The sequence below is a fragment of the Silene latifolia genome, chromosome 4 (genome assembly GCF_048544455.1).
Source record: "Silene latifolia isolate original U9 population chromosome 4, ASM4854445v1, whole genome shotgun sequence".
Taxonomy (NCBI): domain Eukaryota; kingdom Viridiplantae; phylum Streptophyta; class Magnoliopsida; order Caryophyllales; family Caryophyllaceae; genus Silene; species Silene latifolia.
Window position 1 is genome coordinate 101,415,454 of NC_133529.1, and position 11,930 is coordinate 101,427,383.

Consider the following 11,930-nt stretch of genomic DNA (forward strand, 5'->3'; position numbering starts at 1 on the left):
TCAGTAACTTGGTCGATCCCCCATGCATGCACAACTCTTCCAACTTACATTTGGATTGGCATTCCGTGCGTGTTATTCGTTTTTGTGTGCTTAGACCAGGAGTTGTTTCATGTGTTACAACAATATATTTCTAAATGACCAAATTCAGACAACCGATATCAAAATTATCTTGACAACAAAATTCTTATAGTATAACTTAAAACACAAATTCTCATTTGTGATGGGTCAAATAAACTCCACATTGGAGGATAAAGACAAGTTATTTGTGATTCCCTACATTCTAATTTTTGTCTTATCTTTCCATGTGAGTGATATTTGACCCATTACAAGCTTATGACGGATATATCTGTCACAAGTAAGACCTATTGAACTTAAAAACGATCCGATTCAAAATAACTCGGATCTAGTACATTATTAAAGTCTTATAGCTCACGCATGTGTGTGTTTCATTTGGCGTGGAGTGGTGGGATGAACCGCGTATAGTCATCATCATTTTGATTAAAACAAATCGCATTGTAAGCAAACTTTACACCATCCTTCCTGAAATAATAATAATAATCCCCAATTATTATTCAATTAACAACTATTTTTCCTCTCAATTTTGACTACTAAATTCAACAATGTCACTCTTTATTTATCACGCTTAATTCCAGGTTTGTTTCTTTAATCCTCAAACATTTTTTCACCTACCAATCGATCGTAATTTTACACTGTTTCCCGCGTTTAATCGGAAACCCTAATTCCTGATCGAAACCCTAATTTCTCGTTAATTTCAACATTTAGGCTTGCTGATTTCCAATTCGTTAATAAATACACCGTTTCTGATTTTGGGGTTTTAGTTAACGTTTACAATTTGATTATATGATGGTGAATTTCTAATTTCAGGGTTTAGTTAATGCTTATAATTTGGTGGTATTATCGTTTTGTTACAGACGATTAAGAGCTGAGTTGATTGAAGAAGTTGGTGAGGACCGAGGAGGGAGTAGATGATGGATATGGAGGTGGATTTGTTCAGTAATGTGGTGTCGGAGGAAGATACAGTTGAAGTCGAACTCGATGTCGATAATGTATGCATTTTGTTTTAAATCATTGCTTTTGGATTGGATTGGTTTCATGTTATTTCTATCAATTCCTGTAGTATGTGTTGTTTGGTTTGATGACAATTAATCGAAAATGTGGTTCGAGTTTTGTGTAGCTCTTAATCTCTTTTTCGTAATTTCAAGCAAGGACTAACCTGTTTCAAAAAGAAAAACTCAATTAAGACTTTTCTATGACGTACAACAGCCTTATCCCGTGTAATATACCTCAGTGCCTGGTGGCAATAATAACTATGTTGTTCTAGTATGATAACTAGTGCAGCCTTTGAGGCTTTGAGCTATAGGCCTATAGCTTTTCCTGTTGGGTGCTTTTGATGTTTCCAACTTAAGATTTGATGATTAGGATTAAATTTTCGTGGAATTGTGATTGAGGCAATGGCTATGAATGCTTTAGCTCACAAAGAAATGGTTAATGCAAAATCTTAGGTTTTGATATCCCATCATACACAGGTGTTGCGCTGTGATAATTGATCGTGCATTGTTTTGCTTTGTAACGTAGTTGAAGGCTTCAATTATGTGCTTACAAGAGTTTGATCAGTGTATATCAGGATTTAGCTAAAACAGCCACAAAGGCGAACGCTATATCTCACTATTTGCGGGAACTCTTGACTCACACTGGAATGTATTGTTGCTCTACTAATTAGTTTATGAGAAAACATTACATTGTTTGATTCTTGTTAGCTGGAATGATTTAGATAAAGCCTGCTCACAGTGAGTGTTGTCATTCTGTATGGTGCATTATAAAATGTTGATAATTTCCATGTAAAATCTTTTGTTCAGGAAAACTTTGGTGACGAGGGTGAAAGATGTGGGATATGTATGGACATCGTAGTTGATCGGGGAGTTTTGGATTGCTGCCAGCATTGGTATGGAGATTCCAATATTTCTGTAGGCCCTGTCTACCCTTATATGAACATCGATAGATTAATTTTAATTTGTTTGGTTATTCAGGTTTTGTTTTGACTGCATCGACAATTGGGCCACTATCACAAATCTCTGCCCTCTGTGTCAAAATGAATTTCAGCTAATCACCTGTATTCCAGTGAGTTTTCTTATGAACTCCCATTGAGTGAGATTGATACCCTCCATCCCCTCCCTCTCCCATAATCACTAACACAGGAACACTTGTTAATGCCATCATTTTCAATGTTGTTCTAATGCCTCCCTATGAATGAAGGTGTTTGACACTATTGGCAGCAGCAAATCTGACGAGGACTTAGACTCCAGGTATCAAAATAATTTTATCATCAGTATTGCTGGTGTTATATTTATAACTTTTTGCCCTCTTCTGTATCAGCACTACAATTCATTATCTAATGCTTAAATAACACTTGTTTTCAGAGATGATGATTGGTGTATTGAAGAGAAGGATAACAAGCTGGCATTCCCATCATACTACATTGATGAAAATGTAATTTTTTCAACTTTTATTATTGGACCGTTTATAATAGCAAAGCTATCATGCTCACTAGTAAGCACGTTGGCTGTAGAATATTGCTGCATGCCAAATGGTGTTCAACTGATTGTCCTGCCGTAAAGTCTTAAATACAGTAGTCTCAAAAGGGGATGGGGATTTCTTTTCTCTTCTTCTCGCTTTTGAATTGTGTATGCACATAAGTTTTCTCCTTGTTATTTTCTGCAAACAGCATACTGAGCTAAAACTCACTGATTACCCTTTGTTTAAAATCTTTGGCAATATGGCCATGGAAGATATTCTCTACCTCTTAAAATGGTGAATTGGCAAAATCACCTAATGCTTTTCTTTATTTAGTCTCTTAGTTTGAGATCGACAAAGTTTTAAGCAATTATCTTGAGATTGTATAAACTAGATTTGAAATTGTGATCCTTTGGAGGCCGAGGGTCGGACTCATGTGGTTCTTATCTTGGTGAGCGCCAGACCGCCAGTGGCAATTTGTGGGCATAGTACTGTATTTGTTGGGTTGTAATGTTGCTAATTTTGGTAGTACTTTTTTTGCAAGTGACTATACTTGGTAGTGAAATTGATTATCCAAATTTATTCTTGTAAGTGAATGGTGTATATGGCTGATTCCCTTAGGTAAATTGTACTTGTTTTTTTAATTCATATAGTTTCCATGGTGCAGCTAGTAACTTGGGGATATAAAAATCTAGGTACCATGACTTCCAATAAGGGTATAAGACCATGTAGCAAATTAGGTGAATAGCCTCAAGCAGGGTGCGAGGTACTGATTGATTACTTGTCTTTGGCTAATTGGTTCTATGAGAGCTGAGGGTGTAGGTCGATGGAACTGCTAGGTTAGACTTCTCACCTCCAGGCTCCAGCTGAAGGTCTTCTACCATTATCTTCATGGAGGCTTTTTTTTTTTTTTTTTAAGATGATTCTAAAGGATGATTCATGTCAGCCGACCCCAAATCATTTTGGGATTAAGGCTCTGATGTTGTTGTTGTTGTTGTTTTTTTAAAGATGAATCTATGTTACTTTGACTTACCTGCATGTGTCAAATACGGTTACTATCGTTTCGGGTTTTCAATTATCTGGCCTAAAATGATGTGTCGAAGTGTCATCTTGGACACTCTTAAGTGTTGGTCATGCGACACACAACTAAAGTGAAGTGTTGAAGAATATCTAGCTTATTTATGAAGGGCAAAGGCTAGACATCACCAAGGAACTAGTTGGTGCTTGAGGTTTATCATGTAGTTAACGTGTTGATGGTGAGTTGGTAACTCCTCTCATATTAGGTGACTGCAAATCTGCCACTTCTTTGTGTTAGCAGTTATTCGGTGTATGAAAATAGTCTTGACACATGATTGCCTTCTTTATTCCCTTTCTTTCCGTGTGTCTTTGTAAGGCTCTAAGAAAGGATTCTTCAACTGCTCTTAACAATTTTTATAAGAATCTATCTCTCCCTTGTGCTTTTCCTGGCCAATTTTATTTTTTTTAAAAAAAAAATATCAAAATATGATATTATCTGGTTACTCTGTTGGTTTGCTTATCACCTTGTATTTTTATTCACTGCCCTCTTGTATAGACAAGTATTAATGCCTCAGTTGAAGTCGAATCCTCCCCCTTGCAATGCTTTGATCTCTCTTTCATGATTAGCATCGTAAATCCAGGTGCTTAACCTTTGTGATTGCATTGCACTACATTTGTAGGCAGTTACCTGCTTGGATGGAGGTGGCTGCAAAATCCGGAGTGGATCACTGACCCCTGAAGAAGTGTCGGCTCTTGATACATCTATTGCTTGTGATGCATGTGATATATGGTTGGTTGTTTCCTGTCTTTTGAGACTTATGTTAAATGTTTATTGTATTCCCTCGGTCCTGATCATTTGTTTACCTTTGATTAAAATAACCCTCTCAAAGAATAAAAAAAGGTAAACAAGTGATTGAGATGGACTCATTGGAGGGAGTAATATTTGTACATTTTTTTCGTTGCTGTGTCCATAATTAATAATACTATATTCGTGTCATCTTCAAGCCTTTTATTTTTAAATACATTTATTAGCTATTTGGGATTATATATCTCATTTGGAGTTCTAATGTGAGAAAAGTAGAGAGATTCTCGTATTTTTTCTATACTTCCCTTTTTGTTCCTCTTTTTTTTCCCTTCTATTCTTTTTGGAAGATTTTATTTATTTATTTATTACATGAGAACATCATGATTGGTCTCCCTTTCTGTAAGACTCTTTTGGCGGGAGTTTAAGCAAACTACAGATGGCATTCAGAACTTAAAATTCCCCTCCTTCTCAAGCTGAGCTTCTTAAAATTCTAAATTCTAACATTTTATTGTTTTCTTTGAGGTTACAATTTGAAATTCCATAGCAGCATGTTGAGACTTCTCCTTTCCGTATTATACTATTATCAGGAAGCAGGAATTTTTTTTAATGGTTATGTCTTGATATTGTGACAGGTATCATGCTTTCTGTGTGGGATTTGACCCGGAAGGCTCAGAGGTCGACACATGGTTGTGTCCTAGGTAACTTTGAAATCACATCCATTCAGACATTCAGTTATTGTGATTTTTCTCTTCAGGGTCGCTTGTGTTTTCTTCTGTCTTGTGCACTTGTAGTTATGTGGTATTGGACACAACCAACGTTGACAACTGGTAGATTCCACTTTTTTTTTTTTGGGGGGGAATAACCCTTGCATTTCCCCTCAACCCCTTCATTCAGTTAGTGTGATATTCTTACAGGATAGATCTTCTTTAGAGGCATTAGGAATTTAGGATACGGTTAATGGTGTTCCCGACTGTTATTTATGTATTTGGTGATCCTCTTTAGAATTGCTTATTTGTCATATTTTTGAATTAATTTGTGTCTGAATGCAGATGCCTTGGTGGTGGAGCAGAGCCGAAGTCCGAGTCTAAAGAAATGTCCAACACAGAAGGTCAATTAAGCTTATCCATTGGAGATCATCATTCTTTGGTCCACACATGTTCTGGAAAAGTGTCCATATCTATTGCTGATGATGGAGAAACAGCTCTTGTTGTCTCTAGGGTTGGTGGCGAAGATGTGGCAAAAGTGTCCATTGCTAATTGTGTATCCACCCATGATGTCACAAATTATCGTGGAATCGAACAATTGACGTGGAATCCTAATTCTTGTTCATCTGAATTAAATAAACCATTGGATCAGGGGAAGCCACAGCCAACCATTGTCTCCGTAAAGCTTGAAAAGCATGATGATGAATGGGGTCCAAATGAAGAGGAGTCAAGTATATCTCCTGACCTGAAATTGTCTTTAGCTTCTACCTCATGCAGTAAGTATTATTGATGCTAAATGACGTTTTACTGTTGCAAAGTGACAGTTGTTGCCCTTATTCTGAATGACATTGCTGTTGACTTGATCATTTTTTTCACAGACAAGTCACTACATTCTTCAGAGACAAACCCTCCAGCAGATGAAAATTTGGCTGATCGAAAAACGAATATTACTTCCAAAGCTGCTAAGAAAAGGAAGCATGCAGAAAGCAGGTATAATTTGTCTGTAAAGTATTTACAGTCTAAAAATCACTCATTTCTTCTACCTGTACCTTGATTAAACTTTTGCATTATCTTGATCCAAAATTATCACACGACTTCACTCTGACAGAGTTCTAGCAATACTGTATAAAAGGGTAATTGACATTGCAGAACTAGGTAACTCCCTATCTTGATCAACTTATCACGTGTGAGGTATATAACAAGATGAGTTGCTAAGATTGTTGGGATATGGGATTGTCCGCATGATTAAGAGGGATCAATGTATAGATGCTAATCTAAATAATCGTGAGGTGTTTTACACAAAATAATCATGAAGTTTGATATCTTCAATGTTACCTATCGGCTGTATTAGCTTCCCTTGTTTTGTGTGATGTTAGCCCAGTTGCCTCCTTTTAAGATTTGATTTGACATCTCTTGGTTTCCTTTTAATCTTGGTTTCATTTATATTTTCCCCTATTTGAGTTTGGCGGCCAAATGATGTCGAGTTCGACTGACTATGTCTCACAATATACCGATGGGAGTAAATTATGAAAAGACAATACTGTATTAGTGTTGAACAATCTTGTACTACATTATATCTCTTAATTTATTAGAGAGTGATGGTCAAAGTTGACACTAGTTGATCACCAAAGTCAAATAGGGACAATAACTTTGGATGGAGGGTAGTATTTTGATTGGCTTAGTGTTTCTAAGTATGAAAATCGTAAGACTGGTTTGCTTTGACCTGCGTATTCTAGCATCTTCATCCTAAGGCAGCGTCGTCACGTGGCGGGGAATTCATCGAGCTGTCTTCTTTGATCTGTTATTTTGCTTAAGTTCTGGTCCGCAGAGTCTGTTCAGTTATATATGGCTAGGCAGTCAGAAACTCAGAATTACTATATGCACATTTGACACTTTGCTGTCTTTTGTTTCTTTTGTGCATGTACTGTTGTTGTATGCTTACCTATATGAACATTTTGGCTCTGTGAAATTACATTTGAGGAGTTTCGGTGAACCTTATCCTTGAAAAGGAGTATAGGACTGACAGATAGAAGGGTAATTGAAGCTGTTGTTTCCTTATTTGGGGGATGCTACTGACCTCACTATTTTTAAAGCTTATTTCCTTTAATGGGTTTGTTCCCTACTCCGTATTTTATTAGGCTGGTTACCTCCTGGGCCCTGGCCCACTCCCCTCCTTGCAATCAACCCTCTTCTCCGTGAAACTAACAGAAGATAATATCTCGTTGGGATAATTTTTGTCTAAAATTATTGTTGTCCGCCGCCCCCCCATCTCTCCCTTCTCCAACTCATGCTCTCCAATCCTTTGTGGTAGAATGTAACATATCGATACCTTCTTATGCTATTGATTTAAGAATTCATCCACTAACAGTGGATAATTCCCAATTATACCTTCTTTCTTTCTCTGTTATGAGTATAGTCTCATAAAAACGGCACTCCCTCATATTCTAAATAACCTTCCCTATTTCCTTTTTCGTCTATTCACAATACCTTCCCTTTTCCTTTTTTGGTAAAGTTTTATGCTTATTTTAATCACCTCACCCCACAACAATACCCCACAATACCCATACTTTATGCTTATTTTAATCACCTCACCCCATAACAATACCCCACAATACCTTCCCTCTCTCTTATCACCTCACCCCACAACAATACTTTATGCTTGTTTTAATCAAACCCTTAAATTTTGTGCCAATGTTGAATAGGGAAGGTTATCCGGAATAGGAGGGAGTATTTAGTCTCAAGGTATTGTCTCTGTCATGCTCCTGCATTACTCTTGTCATTATGTGGATGTATTTTCCGGCTCGAATAGTGTAATGATGATTGATGACATGATGTTTAAAAGGAGACTGATAAGATTAAACATGACTACGCTAGTGAACTATTGAGGTTTTAGTACGCTGGGTAGCTGATTTAAGTCTCTTCTGTGTCCTGGAGTGCAGTATTCAAATGAACAGTGAAAATGGTCATCTTGATGTTCAGCCTGTGGGTGGATCTTCAACAAAGAAATTAAAAGCCCGGAAAGGTATCTGGAGGACTTCAAATGATAAAACAGATATCCGCTGTTCAGAAACAGTACATAAGATCAATAAGGGTTCAGAAGGAGCTGTAGAGGATAAAGAAGGGATTAAGAAGTGTCCATCTGTTGACATTATGGATATAATTAAGGGAGCAAAATCTATAAACCAAAAAGAATCTGGTAAAGATGCCAAGGTACAGAAGAATGCAGCTAGACTGAGAGTGAAAAAGATTATGAGGAGACCTAATGACAACAAGGAGTCGGTTGAAACTGTTCAGAAGCTGAAACAGGAAATTCGAGAAGCTGTACGCAAAAAATCTTCAGATACTGGGAAAACCATTGTGGACCCAAATCTGCTAGCTGCATTTAGAGCAGCAGTGGCTGAACCAACTCAGAAGCCACCTCCTGTAAACGTCAAAGCGAAGAAGTTAATTCTTCAGAAAGGAAAAGCAAGGGAACATTTAACAAAAAAAATATATGCAATGTCTAATGGAAAACGGAGACGTGATTGGGATCGTGATTGTGAAGTTGAATTTTGGAAGCATCGCTGTATGACTACCTCTAAACCAGAAAAGATAGCTACTTTAAAGTCAGTTCTCAACCTCCTCCAAAGGAAACCAGGGAGCAGGATTGTGGATAAAATTTCCAAGGAAGAGGAGCAATCTCCTATCCTCTCTAGGTTGTACCTAGCTGATGCATCGGTTTTCCCTAGAAAAGATGATATCAAGCCACTTTCAGTTCTGAAAGCCAGTACTACTTCACACAAGAACGGAATGCTTCCATCAACTGAGAAGGGTACCAAATCATGCCTCGATAATTGTAGTGTTAAAATTCCAAGTACAAAAGAGTCTCCTGCAGAGAGTAATACTACTGGTGACGACGAAAATAAAAAGGGAAGTACCTGTATTAACAATGGTGTGGTTGCTAGGAAACTAAATACAGGTGGGCAGTCTGAAAAGTCCTCTACCGTACCGAAGAGTACTTGTAAAACTGAAGGTGTACCGATTGATAAAAGAAAATGGGCTCTTGAAATTTTAGCAAGGAAAAAAGCTTCCAGTGGTACCAGTCCTAATCATCAAAAACAGGATGATGCAGTATTAAAAGGAAATTATCCTTTGTTGGTAAGATTTTCTTTTAGGAATTTTATCTCACTGAGGTATTGAAGACTTTTTTTTCCGGGATAATTTGCGACAGTGAAGTTTTTATTTTGTTGAATGTGCGTTCAGGCTGAACTGCCAACTGATATGAGACCAGAGCTAGCACCCATACGCCACAATAAAATTTCGTCTTCTGTAAGACAGGTATGTGCATCACGTTTTAGGAGTCATAATACTTCCATTTTCATGGTCACAACTTTTGCTTGCTAAAGCTGGTAATGATGTAGTATTGGAATTCGCCTTCACCAGTCGCGGAGTATTAAAAAGAATTCGCCTTTATCAGTTGCGGAGAATTATAAGAATTCGCCTCTACCTGGGTGTCACATTTGTTTTACTAACTGGGATTGGCACTCTGCCCCAGTTTACTGGTCGCTGGTTCAATAAATTGACTAGAGATACGTTTCTTTATTCTTGAGGAACATTTGAACACCTTGTTCGATACTGTACTGCCCATCTTTGTTCGCTGGCATTAAGCTGAATCTTTGAAATGTTTCTGATCAAGATGCCTCTCTAAGCATGGTTGATAAATGATTGCCAAGTTGTAGAAAATTGCAAATGGTCTATTTTACATAAAACCATAGAAATCAAGAAATTTGTATACCCTGAAGTGGGGTATCTTAAAAGTAGTTCATAACCAACAGAGTTGGACTAGTGGTACGGATTTGGACTTGTGACTTGAATCTCAATAACATTGTGATGTTTGCCTTAAACTATCCAGTTGCTCTTTGCTTGTCTTTATCTTGTGGTTAGCTTGATCGTCAATTTTTTTGTTTGATTCAGCTTGCAGTTCTCACTGAACGTGTATTGCTGGGTGTAGTTTTAATATGTTGCTCTAGACAAGTAGAACATGCAATGTTTGGGATTTCATATAGTATAGAAATTTGTGCATTTTTTCTTGATCCTTCTGGCTTCTCTCTCAAATAATACTCCGTAGTACTTAAACGCCATAAACCAATGTCTAAAAATTAATTACAGGCATACAGATACAGAATAGCAGCAGGGTTCTCCTCTCGGCATAAGCCCCGTGGATTGAACCGTGTGTTTCTTGCATTTTTACAAAGGATTATATTCATCTTTTGAGATGGCATCTGAATGTTTATGCTGTTTGCTTTTGGTGCACAGGCACAACTTTATCGCTTGACAGAACACTTTCTCAAAATGGCAAATCTGCCGTCTATCTGTCGAACTGCTGCAACTGAACTGGCTGTGGCAGATGCTGTTAATATTGAAAAACAGGCTGCTGACAAGTCCATTAGCAAGGTTGTATACTTGAATCTTTGTTCACAGGAGATACGTCGTCATACAAACTTGTCCACACCACTTGAATGTACGCCCTCAAGCCCATCACCTGTAGCTACTGAAGAGAAACATTCTGTTGCGCCGTCTCTTGGCTCTGAAACTGAGGCAGCTCTTAGAGCTGCTGGTTTATTGTCTGATTCTCCCCCAAGTAGTCCGCTTCAAACGGCTAACGGTCTGAATGGTTGTGATAGTCCGGTGGGTAAAGAGGAAGAAACGGATATATTTGAAATGGATTCTCACCCAGATCTTGATATATATGGTGACTTTGAGTATGATTTAGATGAAGAAGACTACATTGGTGCGACTGCGATCACTAGCTCCAAACCACAGGCAGAAGAGGGAGAATCAAAGGTCAAAGTTGTTTTCTCCACTTTGACTAGAAGTAAACCAGAATTTGAAGCACAGAATTTAGTGAGCTCGACAAGCTTGCTTGGTTGCCCGAATGATGCTGATGGTGAAAGCTCACATATGGAGGGTACGAAGGATTCTCTACCACTTGTTGGAGATACCCCAGTAGATGGTGAAGGAGAGGAACTTTCTGTTGTAGAATGTGAAGAATTATATGGTCCCGAGAAGGAGCCTCTAATCAAAGAACTACCTATCCTTGTTTCAGCTGATAATTCAACTTCGCAAAGTGCCAATGATATTGACATTAAAAACCCCGACAATAATCATCCCAATGTGGTAGTTGAAGGACAATCTCCCAGCACTTGTCAGGCCGTTGAAAACACCCACAAGGAGAAGAGTGGTGACCCCAAGGTTGATAAGAAAAGTCAGAGCGACTCTGTTATCAAGAAGGTATTGTTAGCGTGCAGGGCACTGGCCCACAGTATCTTATTTGGATTTTAGCCATTTCACTTGCTCTGTAGTATGTTCTTTGTTAGCGTGCAGGGCATTGACCTGTCCGGTGACACGTGTTTGATTAATGTCAGGTGGAAGCTTATGTCAAAGAGCACATAAGGCCACTGTGCAAGAGTGGTGTGATCACAGTGGAACAATACAGATGGGCAGTGGGGAAAACAACTGATAAAGTGATGAAATATCACACCAAAGCCAAGAATGCCAATTTTCTGATCAAGGATGGTGACAAGGTTAAGAAGCTTGCAGAACAGTACATTGAGGCAGCAAAACACAAGGAAAACAAATAGCATCCTTTTAATTTGCTCATCGTTCCTAAAATCATATGAGACGATCTTATCTTGTACATAGGAACCGTTAATACAAAAAGCATATTAATTACAGCGCTATCAATTTATTCTAGGTGATGATTAGCACCGTATTATCCAGCCTTTGGTCTCGACTCTTAAAGTGCAAGTAATACTGTTTATTCATGCTACAAGTAGTATTTCTATGCACAATGCCATTCGGGTCTAGACTGATCTCCCATAAAATTACCATAT

At 38.0% G+C, this 11,930-nt stretch overlaps 1 protein-coding gene across 2 annotated transcripts; it reads left to right on the forward strand.

Annotated features, from left to right (window-relative positions):
- The first annotated feature begins 430 nt into the window (after positions 1–430).
- LOC141653665 (uncharacterized protein At4g10930) lies at positions 431–11,816 on the forward strand. 2 transcript variants are annotated; one of them, XM_074461496.1, is made up of 14 exons: positions 431–515; positions 933–1,067; positions 1,878–1,963; positions 2,049–2,139; positions 2,275–2,324; positions 2,439–2,508; positions 4,230–4,339; positions 4,987–5,052; positions 5,404–5,834; positions 5,937–6,048; positions 7,998–9,195; positions 9,301–9,375; positions 10,354–11,328; positions 11,463–11,816. In XM_074461496.1, exons 2-14 carry the CDS (start codon positions 987–989, stop codon positions 11,676–11,678), a joined length of 3,561 nt encoding a protein of 1,186 aa, XP_074317597.1. In that variant the 5' UTR covers positions 431–515; positions 933–986; the 3' UTR covers positions 11,679–11,816. The 2 variants fall into 2 exon arrangements, with proteins under 2 accessions (XP_074317597.1, XP_074317598.1); XM_074461497.1 differs by having other exon boundaries at positions 440–653.
- Positions 11,817–11,930: the final 114 nt, after the last annotated feature.

Coding starts and splice junctions, on each gene's coding strand:
- LOC141653665 (XM_074461496.1), top strand. CDS start 987: ATGATGGATATGGAGGTGGATTTGTTCAGTAATGTGGTGTCGGAGGAA. Junction 5,053..5,403: donor GACACATGGTTGTGTCCTAG/GTAACTTTGAAA, acceptor GTCTGAATGCAG/ATGCCTTGGTGGTGGAGCAG. Junction 5,835..5,936: donor TTTAGCTTCTACCTCATGCA/GTAAGTATTATT, acceptor TTTTTTTCACAG/ACAAGTCACTACATTCTTCA.